General features: G+C 39.9%; 1 protein-coding gene across 4 annotated transcripts in view; it reads left to right on the forward strand.

Moving 5' to 3' along the window:
- The window catches only part of SPAG9 (sperm associated antigen 9), a 61,964-nt gene that overhangs the window by 19,379 nt on the left and 22,453 nt on the right, over positions 1-20,132 (forward strand). For 2 of the 4 annotated variants that reach the window (XM_051797997.1, XM_051797998.1), the window contains exons 4-8: positions 6,791-6,885; positions 11,545-11,698; positions 15,358-15,568; positions 16,071-16,170; positions 17,304-17,425. In XM_051797997.1, coding sequence (XP_051653957.1) covers positions 6,791-6,885; positions 11,545-11,698; positions 15,358-15,568; positions 16,071-16,170; positions 17,304-17,425 — 682 coding nt within the window. Of the gene's footprint in view, positions 1-6,790; positions 6,886-7,278; positions 7,729-11,544; positions 11,699-15,357; positions 15,569-16,070; positions 16,171-17,303; positions 17,426-20,132 lie in introns of those variants that run through there. The other 2 variants (XM_051797999.1, XM_051798000.1) reach the window with 2 other exon arrangements.

Raw genomic sequence — 20,132 nt, forward strand, 5'->3', positions numbered from 1 at the left:
CAGCTGCTGCAGTAGGGTTGTGTATTAAAGACAGGACATGGAGAGGTGATGGGTAATGGGTTGGTGGGCTGTGGAAGCTGAAGTCAGGGCAAAGAATAGCTTCCAACAGGGTGGTTGTTTAGGAAGGACTGGGAGCCTTTTTAACAACTGTGTGACCAACCCCAGGAAGTAACTGGATGCTCCTAACCTTCACTTGCAAAGAGCTTTTTGAGAACAATTAGAGAGACCATTGTGAATCTTGCAACATGTAGCCTTCCTTATGGACCTTCTACAAGGATAGACCATCTCAGCATTTTAATGCTATATCAGGTGTGTGTTTAAGATTCAGGGACTAAAATCCCTGGGGACTGGAAAGGACTGGCTGCTAATAGTGCCCATCTCCCCATTCCCTTAGTGATTTCCTGCTTCCCTTTCTCCAAGCAAACTGTAGTGGTTTAGTAACTTTTTTCCTTTAATGCAAAATATTTTGGCAAATATCCAACCCACTTTCAGCATTTAGTTATCAGGTTTATTGGCTCAAGTGTTTCTATCACAATTCTTGTTTCTGAAACCTTTCTTTCTTCCACCTTTTTCTGGGAAGGGATACGTCTTCTGAATCAGCTTCACTGTTGTCTTTGCAAGTGATCCATCTTTGGTACTTGCTGAAATGGCAATTGTTTTTCTTTCAATGGACCAGATAAGGAACAGAGCATTAGAAAGATATTTATTTTTTTTTTTATTTAGCTTTAAGATGTTGGCAGTGCTTACTTTGACAGATGTCATGTTAAAGATGCGACTTGACTGCATTTTGTGCAATCTTAATTTCTAGCAATTTTCCTCCGTTCTGCCTTTAGTGTTTGTTTCCCTCTGCCCCCCTTTATTCCTTATTTCACAGCTGAGTATTTTGGACTTGGATGTCTTTCTCTTCCAACTCTTGACTTCACTGAGGCTCTAACCATATCCTTCCAGCCCTAATCCTTCCTCGTCTGTGTGGGCCTTTGCTGGAGTTCACTGCTCAACAAACGTGCTGGCTCAGGAGCTCAGGGGGATGTTGCCCAAACAGTTTCAGTTGCAATGGACCGAGACCTACTGGAACTGAATCTCCACGGGAAATTGTACCTGTGATGTGAACCAGAGAGCTGAACCAATCCCTCTCCTGCAGTGTGTGTGTTGTGCTGAGAGCTGGGAGCTCTCCTTGGAGCTCAGCCTGCCAGAGCCAGGGCTCTGCATTGCAGCTCCAGCCCCAGCCTGCCCTAGCAACAACAAGGTGTCTGCAGCTGCAGAGACAGCAGGGCTGCCCTGGCTGGGCAGAGCTCTGGGGAGAGGCTTTAGCCTTCCTCACCCTTCTGTTCAATTAGCCTCTTGCTGCTCTCTGTGGAGTGGGAGGTGAGCTGACTGGTGTGAGTGGAGTATATGCCCTTAAGCTTCCTTCCCCACTAAATCTGTACTTGGACTAACTGGCTTGATTTTAAATGGATTAGGGTATGAGAACCTGAGCAGTTGAGCTGACAGACTGGAAGGTGGAGTGTAGCTGGGCATTTGTAGCAGGTGATGAAGAGTCAACTGTTCAGTCAGAACAGAATGGATGGATGCTGCCTAAACATGTTCTTACATCCATGCTCCAGTTCCTTGTCTTTCCTATGCTTGCAGTGTTTTGATCTTGTGCTGATCATCCTCTGTTCTAGTGCTCAGACCAGATGAGCAATAGAGCAGTGTGCTGGAGTTCCTGAGTTGGAACTTCTGGAATCAGACTGTGCAAAGTCTTGTTTCCATCGTTCTCTGTCTATAAAGGACCAGATGCAGGAAGTAATCAGACAACCAAGGGCAGTGTGCTGGAGAGCAGAATGGATTGGTCTAATACAAAAATCTTCAGACCTTTGCTCCATAGACTTAAAAACTGCAACTGAGTGTCAAAATTCCTTTCTATCTCAAATATAGAAATCTGAGTGGCTATACTGCCTGTATAAAAGCAGGCCTGTCTGCTCTATGTACCTGTGGAGGCTTTTTTGCCTTTGCTGCTGAGATGATGGACTGCTGCTGGTACCTCTTTCAGAGCACACCTGAGTAGGAGGTAAAGGGTCTTGCTGTCTTTCTGCATAGTTAAAGGGCTTTATAACTATGGATCTGGCTTTTTAAAGGCTTTGGCTAAGCCTGTTTTATGTTTATTACTCAGTTGGGAAACTGAGGCAAAGCATTATGTCAGCATCTGCTGGAGAGTTGTCTAAAACCTGTGGCCCTTCTCTGCAAACATTGCCAAAATAAACTTTTTTTTTTTTCCAGTTTAAGGAAGTTATTCTTTTTATCCTTTGGAAACTCCAGACTGTGATAGTTCGATATCTCTTTCCCTGACACACAGAACATGGGCTTAGTTTAATGAAGCATAATTGGGCCATGGAAGTTTCTCAGTGTTCTGCACTGATACAATGTGACAGAACAGTGAGCCTGTCTCTGGCATGGGGAATGGACTTTGTCAGGTTCATTTGGATAAACATATCCCCAGCAAGTCCCTGTGTAGGGAGACAGGAAGAGGAGGCTGGTGGAGCTGTCTAGTTACAATTATAGCCAAACTTGGGTACCAGTCGCAGAGTCTGAGACTAGACTTTAGATATCTGTTCAAGCAAATAGCTTTTCTGAAACCTTATGCTGAAGCATTAACAGCTTGATCTGTAAAACCTGGATTTAACTTCTTTACATATTACTGTGTCTTCCTGCAACATCATCTTCTGTGTGGATAAAGATGCATCAAGCTCTCCAGCGGGAATGATGCTTTTAGTTAAGTGGCAAGTTCACCAGAAATCCTCAAAGGAAAAAGGGAGTTACATGGAATTATATTTAGGACTTTGGTTCTGAATCAAGGAGATTCTAGAAATATCTGTTACCTTAATAAATCTCGATTATGTGGGACACAGAAAGATCTATATATACACAGTTGGTCGAACATTCCCAAAGGGAGGAGCTGCTGGTGCCAAGCCTGATTGGATCCACGGGATGAACAGCCAGGGCTGTAGCTCTGAGCCTGGTCTGACAGAGAGAGAGTTACTAAAACCTGGCCGGGGGGAGCTAAAGCAGTGACACAAAAAGGAAGGAGGAGCGAAAGAGCAAGGAAGGTATAAAGGAGATGATCTCAACCTGGTTAAGGCAAAGGTGCAGGTAACAATATCCCCAACATGGCATATCCACGTTTGTTTGTGACAAAGGAAGTGTCAGACTCGTGTACATTGGGAGTGGTTGTATTTGTAAGGGTAGGAACAGAAATGAGTGACAGGATGTTAAAATTGTCTTGGACTGAACGCTGAGGTTTAAGATGTAGAAAAACCTGTAACACTTCTGCAGTTGTAGAGCTTGTCACGTGCCATATGAGGAAACCAATCTGAGTATTTTCTTGAGGTGGAAAGACTTTGCTTTGGAAGGGAATGGATTTCATGTTCCAACTGTAACGTGTTCCAAAGGTTGTTGTAGTCTGTACATGTGCCCTAAAATGACTAACCCCTGAACTGTGAAATGCTGTTAACTAACTAGGGTAATTCTTCTAATTCTTCCAAGTTCCGAGTTTATCTTTAATCCCCTCAGCTGATGGTAATTGAGCAATGTGTTTAATTACAATGCTGAAGTGTTCAGTGTTGGTGGTGTCTTTCTTGGAACAACTGGCTGTATTCACGATACTTGTGGACTTCATGGGCAGCAGGATGAGCTGTCAGTAGTACAAGGTTATGGATGATTAAATATTGACTGTAGCTTTTACTGAAGAGTCGGGGGGGTGGACATGGTCATTTATTTATCATCTGTCCTTCAGCTCAACTTCAGTAAGGATTGTGCTGAGTGGAAAGCAATTAAATCCATTTAAGTCTATTTTTAAGTTGTTGGTATTATTAAAACTTTTCTTTGGATAGCTGAGTAATCTCAAAACAGCAAAACTTCTGTTTAGGTTTTGAGCACTGAGAATTCTAGTGCATTAATTCATTGCATGGCTTTTTGGATATGGCACTTCAAGGATATGCTGAGACTCGAGGGCCATTTGGGTTGAAAAGATCTTTGGCTCTAGTCTAGTTCAAACCCCAGTGGTTTTGGAGTGAGTCTTCCAAGTTTTATTGTAGATGAACAGCTACAGTGAGCTTACTTCCCAAGAAGCTGCAATATTTAATTTATTATTTCAGCCCTCAAACTAAATTGTTTCTGGAAGCTGAGGATCCACACACTGTCTCTTGACTCCACAGCACCAGCTGTGCAGTCCCCCATCCCATGGGCAGGGAGGGGAGGGTGAGGAGCTCTTCTCCTTGTGGACACTGTTCCAGTGTTGTCAACCTTTATCTTTGGGATCCTGGGTGGAGGCAGAGAGTGGACATGACATGGGGGTCCCACTGTTGTCCTGATTTTTTTTTTTGGTTTTGTTTTGGTTTTGGACAACACAGGCACATCTAGCCTGGATCTGTGGAGAAACTGCCATGCAGCCCTGCACCTGCACATACATTTGGGTTTTCATTTTATTTTTGTGTTCCTATAGCTTATGTGCTTTGTGCTGAAGTATGTGACCTGCAGATTGGCTTATTTTACCATCAGCATCATTTTCAGCTGCAGGACAATGCTAAACTGCACAATCCTTTAAATTGACCTGCCCTCCAGCCTCTGTCTGTGGGTAATAAATGTGATGAGACGTTTCAGTAAACAAAAGAACAGACTGAGAGGAGGGGAAAAACTAGGTTAAACCATGTACTTTGCAAAACATGAAAGTTTCGTGGGTTTTACTGACCCTACTCTTTTTTCCCCATATGATAGTACTTCCTTGGAGAGGTACTAGTTACTCATCTCCCCTTCACTGGCTAAAAAGCACAACAGTTGTTTTGTTTAAAATTTTATTTCAAGAAACCAATTGGTGTGCTGCAAATGGAAGTATTTGCAGGGAGGTCATCTTCTGCTCAGCAATATCTCCCTCCCATGATGAGGGAAGGCAGGCACAGGATACAGAATGTATCTAGTGTGCATTTTGAAGTTATGCACTGTTGGGATTTTTTTCCCCACTGGAATTTCTAAATTAATTTGCATTATAATAAACTTATGCAAAACTATGCAAAGGAACAATTGGAACACCTAGTTCTGGCTGCCTGATGGAAATGGAAAAAACAATAAATGTGGATAGTCGAAGGTGGAGCTTTCAGTCCTTTTGTTTGCCTCTCTGTGTGTGAGCAAGCATTAAAAATCAGAAAACAAATACCATGGCCTGGTGAAACTGCTGCGTTTTGTTGGAGGATAAATGTTGTAAGCTTTTGACAGCAGTTCAAGTATATTATATAATGTTTTTCTAAAAATAGCAAGATTGGGGGTTTTTTTGTTGTCTGAATTATATTTATTAGTTCAGGTGAATGCTGGGAGAACCAGCATCTGTACATAACCACCACTTAACCCAAATTACTGATTTATAGAATATCCATCAGTCAGGATATCTTAAGCCAGTTCACTTGATCAGAAAAATATGAGACTAAGGAATATATATTCACATGTAGCTAGTGCTGGCAAGCACTGTTTGAGGAGAAGGTGGTACTGAGTTTGGTGGCATCTGAAGGTCAAACTTGAGCACATCAACCCTCACTTGAAAGTCACATGTGCATTTAGGTTTCCAGGTCCTGCTGAGTTCAGTCCTAGTGTGTGCAGCTGCCCCCAAAATAAAAGGTTATGTAACATTGGTTGTACAAATGCCTGTGAATATCACTATTCTGAAGTGTGTGTACACCCTTGGTAGAATAGCAGAAGAAATGACAGTTTTGAAGAATAGGTTTTTTTTTTTCTAGAGGAAACCTTTAAGATGTGACCTGAATATGTCTCAGGAATAAAGTACATTGAATTCCTCTGCAGTACACCTGTGACTTCTTTCTTTCTTTATTGTTCCTAGTGCCCTATTCAGTTGTGAATGTGAGTGCAGAAGTGCTAAAAATACCAAATGCTGTGTAGGCTTCTCCTCAGGCTTTCCCTGTTTTAATTTGAGAGATGTGTGTCCAGATGAACCTCTTGGAGTGATGCAGTGATATCTGTTACTTCTCCCTGTGCATGTCCTGGATCAGTTACGTGCTGAGAGCAGCATCCTTTGGCTGATGGGAGTCAGGGTTCATTAAATAAGTCATGACTGCAGCACTCAGCATGTTGGCCTGTGGCTGTCTCCTGTGAGAAAGAGAGCAAGCAGAACTCTTCTTGAGTGCTAAAATCCACAGCCACTCAGTCCTTTTTATGAGATGTCAGCCTAGATAATTTAAACCCAAACTTCACTTCTAGAAAATACAGCAAGTTTAAATTTCTTTGAATTTTAGAAGGAAAAAGGAGAAGAGACGATGACTTCGTATTTCTGCTTACAGAAATAATCTGATTATTAGGTCATGGATTCAGTCTATTTAATATCTGAGGTGCATGTTGTCTGACCTTCACAGTACTTTGCAATTAGGCCATAGTGCCTATTATGTGTCACATAATAAATGTTAATATCTACTGACCATAAAGGTCCTAGACTCCAAAATGGATTTGAACATGTACTTCCGTTCAAAACTCATGTTTGAAATATCACATGCACTTTGTGTACCCTTAGGATGTTTCCTGTGCATGAATGCACAAGGAAGTTCTGCAATTTTTTTAGTTTATTATGGACTTCTCTTCTGGTTTGTGGTTTTACACACTGTATAATTTTGCTTCTGTCTTTATTTCTTTAATGTTTCTAGTTACTTTTACTATTTAACGTTACAGGGGGAGAATATATTGTATTGGTCAAGAATCGTGCAGTTGTAGTAAATGTTGTTAAATATTTCTTGCTGTTTCTGTCCTTTTTGAACAGATGATTCACAATTATATGGAGCACTTGGAAAGAACCAAACTTCATCAGCTAACAGGGGGTGATCAGCTAGAATCCACAACACACAGTAGAATTAGGTAAGCTATTTATTATGCTCTCACCCTGAAAGGAAAGAAAAAAAAAAAATCCTTTCATTTGTGTTTGCAAGACTTTGTTCTTTAATCCTACAACAACGGTTCGGCTGAATCGGGAAGATTTGTTGTATGATTGGAATGCGGTAAGAGAACAGCGTAGAAATCAGTGGAAAGAGGCTTTCGCTGTTGTGCTGCTAAACGTGGAGATATACTTTGTACGTTAATTAGCCTAAAACAATTTCAGCTCTTTTTTTTTTTTTTTTTGAGTGTTTGCATTCGGGTAGGCAGGGAGAATGTCAGCAGCTGTGCCGGCCCAGCCGGAATCCTGCCGTGGCTTTTGTGCGCGGGGTGATGGAGGTGCGTTCGTGGTACCCGCTCGTCCCGAGGGCTCCATGTGAATATATTATGCAGATTTGGGAGCTTTGTAGCCTATGAACCCTGCGTGGAAGGAGGGAGAGTCACTCCAGGGCTGGCCGTGGCTCTGCGTTGCTGCATAGATGCTCCGGCGAGGGGGAGGAGAGCGGTGATGTCATTGCTCCGGAGCTGCTGCAGAGAGTGGAGCGCCGCGGCTGATGGCATTGTTTTTGTGGCAGCGGCTGAATGACAGACTTTGCCGACAAAGATACACCCTCGGCCCCTCCGTAGCCTTCCCGGTCGCGGCGTTCCACCATGCCAGGGCAGCGCCATGAATCCTGGATGCATGCTGCTGTTTGTGTTTGGCTTCGTTGGCGGGGCGGTGGTCATTAATTCCGCGATCCTGGTGTCGCTCTCGGTTCTGCTGCTCGTGCACTTTTCTATTTCTACTGGTGTGCCAGCTCTGACGCAGAACCTACCAAGGATACTCAGGTACTCTGACCCACTGAACCCTGGCTTCGTGTTCTTCCTCTTCCCCTTCTTTCTGTTTTCCTTCCAAACAGAAAGAGCGAGGATGAATTAGAGATGTAAATTATCTATAAGTATCAGTTTTTGCCGTAAACGTATTTATGGACAATATATTTCTTATACACTCAAAATTCATTGCCTTTAAACGAGTACAAGGTCAGTTCATGTATCTCTTTCTTTTCTGTAGAAAGCTCTTATGGTGGTTTGTTGTAACCTGCAAAAAAACTGCAATGTTAATGTCAGGGATAAAGCTCATGTTCAGTGTATTGTCAGGCACTTGGCTGATCCTGTGTAGCATAAATGTGTGCAGGCTGAGGCTTTGCACTGTTCAATTGCACTTTGTGAAATCAAAAATAATTACGTAAGATCAGTTAATTGATGCTAAAACCACAGTAATTAGCTGATCACATTATTTTAAAAAGACCTGATTATTGGTTGGTGAGAAAAAAAAATCTTTCATTATTTGAGCATTAGAGCTCCTAAAGCCTATTCACTATTGTTCAGCCAAATGTTATCCTCTCCTCTGTTTCTGTACTTGTATGGCAAGTTGCCAGCTGTCTGTCCCCCCCCTCAAGTTATGTTCTGTTTGTCCTACTTGCCTGGAGCAGTAGCAGAGATGCTTTAGAATATTGTGACCAAAAGTGATCCCAACGTGTTTTAGTACTATAATTCCGAATGGAAAACAGCTGGAAAAGTTTTGAAATGCAGCTTTCTGACCTGAAAACTTGACATACTTTGACTGTGGTTGTAAATTTAATAGTAAACTTAATTCAAACAGGAAAAAATGCTGGAAAATAGTGTTCTCTGGAACAGCTGTCTGACTTTTCCTCCCTAATACACACACTGCACGTAGACTTTGTATGGTAGTATGCTTTTAACTTGGGTCTGTGAGCACAGAAGGATTGTTCCAAAGGTTTAAAGCCAGTCAATAGATAAAAGAAATACCAATTTACGCCAATAGCTGATAATGAACTTGTATGAATACCTAAATACAAAGAAGTAAAATAAATTTAAAATGTAACTCTTTTTAGACTGATATTATTAGTAAGGCTATGCTTGTTTTAAAAGGGGGAGGAAACCCAAACCTAGAACAAATGACCCCCACTCGAAGCAAACAAACAAAAAACCCCAAACAAACCAAAAACCACAAAGCAGAATATTGAACTTCAATATTCTGTGTTCAATAACTTATATGAAATTTTTTTAGATTTGAGCAGTCAGATGGTTTAAGAAACAGATTTTTTTTTTTTTTGTACTTTTACTCATTTTGCATGGAGAGTGTTTAATGAATTTGAGGGGCTTGGGGAAATGCTTTTTCCTGCCTCTAGTAATTTGGTTCAGGAATTACAGAAATTAGAATTCAGTTCCTTAGTCTTTATTAATTAAAAAAAAAAATAAAAATATGGGCTGAAGGAATCTAATTGTAGAAGAATTGTTTCTATTTTTTAACACTAGTCGGATTTTAGAACTGAGCATCTGGTTGCTTATCCTAAAGGTTCCTGTGAATGCTTCAGTACATCACTTCAGAATATTAGTTTAAGCTTTTAAAATACTTGTTTCCGTTCTGCTCACTGTGATATTTTTGGATGTTTCTTGGGCACTGGGGGAGCAGAGGAGGTTCTTTGCTTTCTGGTCAACAATCAGTGCAATAAAGTGAAATTGCTTCGGTCTAATCAGGTAATTTCTTTTAATGCAGACACTCACCTTCATTTCCAAAATCAGCCTCTTTTGCAAACTCCATTTACTGTGTAGCCTTGCAGTGCACCTGAACTGTGGTTTAGCACATAAAAATACATTTACTATAAGATTTATTTAAAACTAATCTGTAAAAAAAAAAAAAAAAAAAGAAATGCCAGGTGTGAACATTTTTGGTACCCATTTAATATTCTCAGTTTTGAAGATTGGAAGGAAGGTGAAATCTGTGGCATGTCCTGCAAGGAAGGAAACGTGCTGGAGCCACAGCCCAGGAGGGGATGCCCAAGGCCAGCCCCTCACAGAACAAGCTTTATCTGCCCACTGAAGGGCAGCTTTTCTTCCTCCTTTTTGTTCCTGCACTTCTTATCCAATGAAACGGTCTCAGCCCGTCTTTGACACAATCTCAGCCTCTGTGGTGTGTCTTTTGTTCCCCACACGAATTGGAGCTGTGGGAAATCTAAAGAAAAGCAGAACCTGCTACAATAGCAGGAATGTTGGAATCCAGCTCCGTTCAGCCCTGGGGGGTTTCTCAGGAGGACTTTTCGGCACAGTCAAGTTTGCAGATGCTGGAACATTATCTGATGGTTTTAATTTTGTAACCGTGACTGAATTTGCTTTATTCACTTTGCTGCCTACTTTGCCCTGCTCAACTCCTTCCCAATTAACGACCTGACTTGGAATAATATTTATAAAAGGCCAAGACAGCTGCAATTTGAGAATTAGTTGCAAAGACTTTTGTGACAAGGAGCATCTTTTGTGCACCTGTACCAGAAAGGTTCATGCCAGTTAAAATTGTTGGCTGTTTGAATGTTGTGTTTTTGGCAATGAAAAATTTACCGAAAGGAGTTTACTGATTAATTGTTAAATAAAATCCCTTCTTGACTAATTTTTCTTCAAAATAAACAAACCCCAAAAATGCTTAGTGTTTGCTTTTCAGCACTCATTGTCATATTTTTGCATATAATTTATATGCAGATACTAATTCTGCACAGAATTCTGCCTGGGTTTTGTTTAATCTGTGAAAAGCCTTGCAACAGAAAGTGCATGTGCTTGTGATTTGACCTTTCATAATGCCAAATTGCAAGAACTTTGCCATCTCTTGTGGGCACTTTTATCTTCTGCCTCTAGTATACTTAAAGCTGTGCTAGTTGATTACAGTTCTTTTTTTCTGCATTACATTGTTCTGCCTGAACAAACATTTTGCTTTATCTCAGTTCGAGGCCTGGCTGATATTTTTCCTTTTCAGGGCTGTCTGTAGCATCCTATGAATGGCACTGCACACAATGGTTTTGTCTCTTGCTGGCAGGAAGAATGAATCCTTTTGTTCACTGATCACACTACTGACCTGGGGACTTTTTTTTTGAGGGTCAACATACAAACCTTTGGAATTTCCAAATGTTGTTTACCATAGGGAAGTGAAAAGAGTGAAGAGTTGGGATGAAGTAACTTGCCTTGCTGGAACAAGCTTTTGTGCAGCTTTAGGATGAAAGAGTGTTGAACTGATCTTGGGTAAAACTACACAGCTTTTGGCTGGGCTGGTTTTAACATCAGTAATTCCTTGACCCAGTTCTTTTCACTTAAACAAATCCATGTGATTTCTGTGATCTGCAGAGATAAAATACCCTGTGTTTTGAGAAGAGTTGGAGTTGAAGCTGATTATTTACAACTTTGACAAATGCTTCAGTCGATGATTTAGCTGTTTACCATTGTAGAAGTTACATGGTACTGTAATTTGGGGAAAAACATGCAGAATTGTGTTTTTAAGAGTGGCTGCTGAAAACTAATCTGAAATAAGGAGAATTTTTGTCTTGGACTCTAGTTTGTATTCAATCTGTAAAACTTTTGTTTGCTATTGATAAGCCACAGTGTAAATCAATAACTGCTATTTAAAGCCATGGAATTGACTGTTTGCAATCATGTGAAATGAGAAATTGTTAGATACTGTGCATGCTCCACTGTTTATTTATTCAAACAGTATATGGATGTTCCTTCCTATAATTTCACCACTTCTTTGTTGATTTTCGGAGGAAGGTGAATTGTGTGACATGTGAAATGGCTGATGAGACCTGTCTCCCTTTCAAACAGGAAGGAGCGTCCAATATCACTGGGCATCTTCCCATTGCCTCCAGGAGATGCCCTTCTCACACCTGAGGCTCAGAGAGAAGCAGCAGAAACACCTGCATCAGAGCACTGGAAATTCCACGAGCTGAGCCAGCCCCGGTCCCACACCAGCCTGAAGGTGAGCACAGCTTGGCTGCCTTCTTGTCTCCCACAACAGATCCTTGGCAGGATGAAGAAAAACCAAATTGAAAGGGAGGAGGGAACCCCTAAATCATATTTGTACAAGCCAACCATGTTGCTTACTTGAATGAGCTTTGAGGGAGCTTTCTTACTGGAATAAACAGAATTTGGGTTGCATTTTCTGAATGAGTGGTTAATACAGGTTAGTTAAGATCTTACTCTCAGCAGTGGGTCTTTTCTTTCTGGCTGAGGACCCTTTGCAAAGGTTCCAACTTGGTTTTATGCACTAGGTATGTAACTAGGTAGTGTAAACAGGATTAATAGTGCTTTAGAAGGAAAGCTTTGGTTACTACATGGGCTCTGCTCTGCCTACTACCAGGTGTATGGTGTAGGTAGGCCACAGAGTTGAGAATGACCTAACTTTCCTAGATTAGCCTGTTATTATGAATTCCCTTACATGTAGTCTGAGTAGAATTCCTGCAATTGTTCTGTGTTCCAGCAGTGAGAGGGTGGCACAGAACAAGCTGCAGGAATGGAGAAATGGGGGAGTGGTGTTGGAGTGTGATGAGTCTGGCAGTCAGGACTCGGCTGCACTCGCAGCACAGCAGGAGGAGGATCTGCAGGGTGAAGAACTCCAGAATGTGTAAATCCTCTCTATGTGTTTCTTGATGAGTTTTTTTGGAATACTATGGGAGTACTGTTATTTCTGGAAAGGCATACAGCTGGGGGGAATTTCCTCCTAAGTGAACTTAATAACTACCTAGCAAGGGAATGTTTAACTGATAAGAACTAAAAAAGCTATTCAGAAATAATAGGAACCCATTTTTTTTCCCCCTAGAGGTCATGTGGACATAATGGGAAGTGTAAATTATGGTTAATTATAAACATATCAAAGTAACAACATGAGTTTGATTCTAAAAATTTGACACTTAACAATGGTCCTAGCCGTGAGTTTGGGTCTTGAATTTGTCCTATTCCCTTCATGCATGAACATTTCATTAATGGTCAGTGTTTCCTGTATAAGTATCACAAAGAATGGGTGGCAGGGAGAAACCCAGGAGAAAAACCCTGAGCGTTCTGTAGCTTGTACAGTAGTGACATTGCTGGGTATCATTGTAAGATAACACACAATTATGTACCACTCATTTTCTTCTGCTCATTTCTGCACAGCATTGAAGGCAAGTTACTCCTTCAGATTTAATTATTGAGGGTTTAAGCTATTTTTTCTTTTTTTTTCTTTTTAAGGAAAAGTCTTTTAGAAACATGACCAAAAAAGGTCAAATTTACAAAGTCAACACAGCACTGACTTTCAAATGTTTAGGCTTTGAGATAGTTTGATTAATTCAGTGCCACTTAATGGAATTGCTTTTCATTTTCTTTAGTTCTAGATTAAACATTCATGATAGTTTAATCCGTGTGGTTTCCAAGAGTAATCTGAAAAAATACCGTAGATAAATAAAGTCAGAAATATAAAATAGATGAGATGATTTGAAATGCCCTTAAGGAAAGGACCCTTCCATGCATTGTTTTTATTCGCTGTTTTTTCTTGTGCTATCAAGCTGTTTTTCTTGAGCTTTGTGTGTGAATGTCAGTGATCAGTCTGTGCTGCATCAGTCAGTGGATGCTTTTGGAATACAAAGATGTAGAAATGTTTGAACAGAGCCAACAGCTCTGTTGAGGTTTTATTCCTTGTTCGTGTGAACTGTGGATCCCCTTGGTAAGGGGCACCACTTCCTCCCTTCTGTATCTGCTCACTGAACTATGAATCATTACCCAGTGGCTGAACTCCACCAATTCAAAAGGCAATTGGGTAACTTGTGTAGCTTTTTTCCCCTTTTCTTTTATTCCTTTAGAGGCATCCGTTAGTTGATTGTATTTCTGAATACTTTTGTCAGAATTATCAAATATTAATAGTTGGTTATCCTGAAATTTACTGACAAAGGATGGGAACTGTCAGTAATTGATAGGCAGGTCTTGAAAGTGCTGAATTGTGTTTCTAGGGCTGGTAAATTCCATGTGGGAGTGTAGCTATAGGATACAAGCTTTACATATACATAAATGTGTGTTTTCCTCCCTACCCTCCCAAATTAAAATCTTGTCTTTCGAGGAAGTTCCAAAAGTAAACATTCAGGAGTTACAATTCTCAGTAATCTTATGCTAAGTGCAAATGAGGGAATGTGTGTCTATATACAGATCTCTTTTGTGTTGTTTTTTTTTTAAATAACCTTAAAATTTAGTTTCACTTCCTTCTCAAAAAGGGATCCTAGCAGTAAGTGGATTTGTGCTTTACAAAATCTGAAGTTGCTTCATTCTTGACAAGTTTGGGTATCCTGTGATAACACTTTCTCTTTAGATGTCACAGACTTCCAGGACTTTGCTTTCACCTCTGATACCCCCTGATTTTGGAAAACACTAAAATAACTTCTTATCAAAACTTACCATCCTGCCTTCATTTTGCACACAGCAGCCTCAGGTTGCATCTTTATTTTTCCCAACAAGACTCCTGTAACATTGTGTCCTAGAAAATATTGACCTAAACAGACCAATTTGTTTTCCTGTCTGCAGTGAGCTGTTGTTCACTGTCATGTGCTGTTTAAGTCATCCTTAAGACATCTGGATGCTGGTGTGGATCTAGCCATGAATGAGGGGTAAAATGTGAATGAAGGAGATGAGAGAAGGTCCAGAAAAGGTCTGTTGGTATATTCAGGTAGTGGCCTCTAATTGTGTCAAACAGGGTCTAGCTTGTCCTCCCACCCAGTGCCTGTTGTAGCTCTGAGTAATGGTCATAATCTGGAGTCCAGCAGCTGGATTAATTCCTTAATTAATGCCACACTTGGGGCCCTGATACAGCCACTGCAAAGTAAATTGTTGCCAGGAATCAGCTTCTAAGGAGCTATTTACTGGTGTTCCATAGTGGATCTGAAGTAGAACTGGACAGGTAGTCACTGCAGTTCCATGTCTCATTCCCAGTGTCATTCAGGGATTGCAGTTCAGACTGGAAAGCACATAGAAACAGTGTCAGTGAAGTGCTTGCAAATATCCCTGGAAGTGTTCCAGGCCAGGTTGGACAGGGCTTGGACCAACCTGGTCTAGTGGAAGGTGTCCCTGCCCATGGCAGGGGGTTGGAACTGGATGGTCTTTAAGGTCCCTGTGATTATGATTCTGTGAAATATTTTACTTTTATATAGTTAAATCCATGTTCTGCATCAGTGCTTTGATCTCTGCTTTTTAAGAAGATGTTTCAAGATACCATGTGCATTTTGAACAAGTAGTTTTATGACGGCTTTGGGAAGATTCAGCAGTTCACTGTGCAGCTGTAGAAGGATTATTAATGTGGGAATGCTCCTTGTTGTCTGGAAGACTTAACTAAAAGCACCCTGAGATTGTGACTATAATTATCAACTGAGATCAAACATTACTATGAAAAATAAAGGCATTTTTTATGCAGTTATAGCTGCTTTAAGAGAAGTGAAACAACCGTAGTCTAAAGATGACTCTACTGTCTTAAAGTATTCTTTCTGTTCCTGTTTCTTTGCATTTGCATAGCCTTCAGTAAAATACAGGAATTTTGGGTTCTGTTCTTTGGTTTGTATGCCCAACTTTTCTAGTAACACTTTAATTTGTGTTCATTTTTTAATGGTAACTGTACAATTTTAGGATGAGCTCTCTGATGTCAGCCAGACAGGCTCCAAATGTACTACTCCAGCATCCACAGCTGCTTCAGATGTGCCTGTGCTGCCTGCTGAAACTCCTCAGAAGGAAAATGTTGAAGGGCTTGCAAAGGACACAGAGATGTCGAATGAGAAGGTGGACATAAGCAAGAATATTGAAGTACAGGCAGCTCAAGAGACAAGAAATGTGTCCACTGGTGAGCTGCTTTAAATTCTTAGTGTATGGTTACTGTGGACCTCATATTTAATCAGTTATTAAATATCTTGTTGTACCATAAACGAGAAACGTTGGGGTTTTTTACTCAATATTTTGAGGAGTACAGAATATTGATAAGAGAGAAGTCTGTTGTTTATCGGTGGCTTTAGTCCCTTTTTCTTCAGAATTGAAATTATTTATGACATTTCCTTGAACTGGAACTTAGCTAGACACAAAAAGGCATGAGATGATAGACATCTTGGTTCCAGTTGCAGAAATGGTGGGAAATAACTACTGTTGGATGACTTATGTTAAATTCAAGAGAGACTTGGAAATTCCAGTGTCTGCCATAGAGTATCAAAATCTGCAGGTTTTCTCATTTAATTACCTTGATAAGTTTTTGATCAGAAATCTAATGAGTTGGTGATTGATCAATAACAACTACATGTGGTTAATGTCATGGTGATGTTGTTTATGGAGCTGTACCACTTGCTTTGCCTCAGGGGGAAATGAAAATGAAGAAAAATCAGAAGTTCAGGCAATCATTGAGTCAACTCCAGAGTTGGATATGGATAAAGATCTCAGTGGATATAAGGGTTCCAGGTAAGTTGTGTGTTGTGATTTGAGTAAGAAGACAAATTTTAGAGTGTATTACGTTTCAGTTTGGAACTTGTAATTTGTTAAGAAATTTTACCAGACTAAGATCCTGCATTATGTAATGAGTCTCCTACTTCTGTGACCTTATTTCCCCAAATTCCTCAGGAGGTTTTAAATGCAACAGAAGTTCTTTGTTCTATTGTTAAACCTGATGAATGTTCAGGGTATTTCATGCTATAACAGACTTAAGAGTACTTAAATATTCTTTACATATTTCCAAACAAAGGGTCTGTTCCGAAAGGCCTTTTCTTCCTAGGTGAAGATTTCAAAGTACTAGCAGTTTCTAAACTAGACCCTTGTGTCTTCACCTGTATCTTTAAAATCTGGATTTATGACTGGCTTTGCAAATATTACAGCATTTATTTATGAGATTCTGGTGGTGGAATCCCAGTTTTGACAGAACTTTTGTCTGAGTCTGCTCCCTTTCAGACTTTTGCTTGTGAAGTGTATAATTTCTTTCCAAAGCTCTGTAGCCCCATAAAAATAAACAAGTGCTGTTTTAGTAGCCAGGGGTGCCTGATCTTTTAGGTAAGCTCTAAACAATTCAAAGTGTGGTCACAAATCCTTCAAATACATTTTGTGTCTATGTGTTTCATTCTTGTGATGAGATGGAAAAAATTACCTTGTACAGGGAATGTTAATGGTGTAAGAGCTTTGTGTGAAAGGAGCCACTTCTCTGGCCAGAGGAATATTTTGATCTCTGACTACTGGGTTCTCTTGCATTTCTTGTTATATTAAATGACTTCCAGTTTGGCTGAGCTGTCTGTTCTTTAGTCATTTGGGCTGACTAAGTCCTGATGGAGCTGAATTTCTACAGACCAGAACTTGATATGCTTTAATTTATTAAAATCCTGACCAGCTCGATACGAGCACCCATGTCAAGTTTTGGACCTTGATGCCAATGTAGCATTTGAAAATAGAATCTAGGACTTATAAGGCAACTGAAAGCTGTTGACAATTTTACTGGGTTTTGGTGGGGGTAACAAATGAACTATTGGTAAAGATGCAGAGAAAAACTTTCTTCATGATGGGAATGTTTTCTTTCTGCTTTTTCATGCCTTGTTTAATTCCCTGAGCAGCACTCCTACCAAAGGCATCGAGAACAAAGCGTTTGACCGTAACACAGAGTCACTCTTTGAAGAGCTGTCATCTGCTGGTTCTGGCCTAATTGGAGATGTGGATGAAGGTGCAGATTTGCTGGGTAAGGAAGGTTATTTAAAGATGCTGTGTACAGGAATTTTCCTTGTTAGTGGAGTGCTTAATTGTTCTTGCTGGATTTATTGTTAGGCTTCATTTGCATTAAAATCGTTTGAGTAGCATCCTAAGGTAGTCATTGGAATTCAAACAGGAGAGAGTGTTTGTTCTTTCTTTCAATAAAACTTTAATCTTTTGGGGCGTTTCTTACACTATTCCCTATTTCATTTCTCCCTACATGTTCTCTGACACCAGGATTTTATCTCAAGGAAGGATTTTTGCCTTCAACTAGTTTTAGGTAGTTTAATTCAGATTGTGCCTGATCTGTAATGGCCTGGCTTTATCACCTCTTTAGGGATTTTAACTTCAAAGAGAATTGCAGCAAAATGCAATGGTGGTAATTTGAGAAACAAACCATTAATTGAAAGGGGAGGGGAAACCCACATTTCTCTTCCCTGTCCAAGCAGCTTTCTGTTACTTCTGTGCTGACTGAACAAAGTGTGAGTTTGGGGAACATGAGTTGATCAAGAGCAAAAAGGTCATGAGAAGAATGATCTTACTATAAACAGCATAACAAGATATTTATGGCCATATCATTGTTCAGGCCTCATTTTGAAATAATGCAGGCTGGTACTATGGAATGTATAAAATGCAGATGCTGCTCTTGGGTGTTTTAGAAATGGGTTGTGTGGAGACAATCAGCAGCTTGTTTGCTTCTGTCCTCTGACCCAGCAAAAATACAGATTGTTAGCACTGGTTAGAATTCCTGTGTGCAATCTGGATTTCTGGTTGTTCAGTGTTTCACCAGAAACATGTTTTACATCAGGCAGGTGACATTTCTGCAAAGTGTTACTCACTGGGAGTAATGGGCCCATCTCCAGTCTGAGATGGTTTTTCTTTGTTGTCACTCTGCTGAGCAGTGAGGATCTCCACATCCTTACTGGAACATACTTCATCCAAAACTCTTGTCACTCCATTGTCACAGGGACAACTAATCACACATTCTGCATGCAAAAATACAGGTACTGGAGAAGTAATAACATAGAGCAACTTCCATACCTTAGATGATGTGATAAATTGATTAAACCAATCAAATTACTGTCAGACTGTCCTGCTCACAGTGCTTTGTTTTCTGTGGGCCAAAAATAACCTTATGCTATAACTTATCAAAGGTTTGTCACTGACTTTATTACCATTTTCTGTAAAACTGCTGCTGGAAGCACCAGCATGTGCAGGCTAAGCACAGGATGATACCAGAGTTTGTTATGCAGAATGTGCTGGTCTCAAATTTTTACTGTAGAACTGTCATTTCACTTTGAGGACAATCATAGTCCAAACAGTAGCTGAAAATCCACATCTGCATCCAGGATAGTTCGTGTTTTTCAAGCATTTGGATCTGTTCTGAGTGAGCATTAAACGTCAGTTTGGAGTTCTGTCAAAGTAGTTAATTGGGATTCTCTAATCTGTTTTCTCTTGGGCTGCATACCCAGGGGAATATTCTGGTGTGTATGCTTCTTTTTTAAAAAAATCTTTGAAATCTGTTGCTTCTCCAGTCAGGCATTCTTGGCTGCTGCTCTCATAAAATACATTTCTCTGCATTTTTTTTCCTGCTTGGTAACTTTTTTTTTGCCTTTGCACTCTGGCTTTCTAATTTTTTTTCTTGCATTATAAAGGATCCTGAAACCTGTTGGAAATGATCCTACCTACTTTTATCTGTGAATACTGAAAATGTTTAAAAAGCAATAGCTTCTTGAACAAAAGCTCATGATGACTGTAGTGTAGGGGATTTCTCCAGATATTCATGAAGTTAACAATAACTGATCTAAGTTGCTTCACTATTAAATGTCACTTACTTTTAATCCAAAAACCAGAGAGGGAAATTTCAAGAGGCAACTTTGACTTGCATGTCTATTTATAGATACCTTTTTTCTTTGTTATCCAAATATCTTTTAAGTCTTCTGTTACCAAAGTTTCTTAGAAGATTGTGTTTGTAAAGTATTTTAAAAGGCCTCCACCATTAAGATACCTTTCTCATTCATTATGTTAGTCTTGAATTAACATAATTTCTGCTGTTATCACTGTGGTAATTATTTTGCTGTGCAAAATGCAAAATAATTATTCTCTCCTGAAAGTTTCTTTCTAAAATCCTGCAAATTATACTAGTTGTGCCAAAAATAGGGTAAGAAATTGATTTTCAGAAGTTTAAGTAACCTCAAAGTGGCCATAAAAAGATAGGTTCACTTTTTTCCACAGTAGTAGATTAATTGGAAATGTTTCCTGAATGGATTAGCGTTTCTTCCAAGTACTGTGCTTCTAAATTATTTCACAGAAAATGAGAGACTTTATGACTGATTTTTATAAGAGGTCTAACCAATAGAAATGGTTGTGACAGACTTAATTTCTTCAACATCTGTCCTTCTTACAAATCCTGCTTCTAATCACATCACATTCCACTTCAGACTTTTGGTGGTGGCTTTGTTTTAATTCGCTCTTACTTCATAAGTCTAAATTTTTTATTGCTCTTCGCTCATACTACACCTTACATGAAATGTTTCTTGTTCTTGTTTTTGCTCTACATGGAATGCATGGGCATTAAAGACCATAATTTCTTTGGTAAGGTATCATTTGCTCTGGGGAAATCTGCAGGGCTTTCACAGTCTGAGCTTTATTCAGCATGTCTTGTGTCTATAACTGATATACTTTTGTATCTAATG

The sequence above is a fragment of the Manacus candei genome, unplaced genomic scaffold (assembly GCF_025592945.1).
Source record: "Manacus candei isolate 608988 ecotype Guabito, Panama unplaced genomic scaffold, ASM2559294v1 h1tg000047l, whole genome shotgun sequence".
Taxonomy (NCBI): domain Eukaryota; kingdom Metazoa; phylum Chordata; class Aves; order Passeriformes; family Pipridae; genus Manacus; species Manacus candei.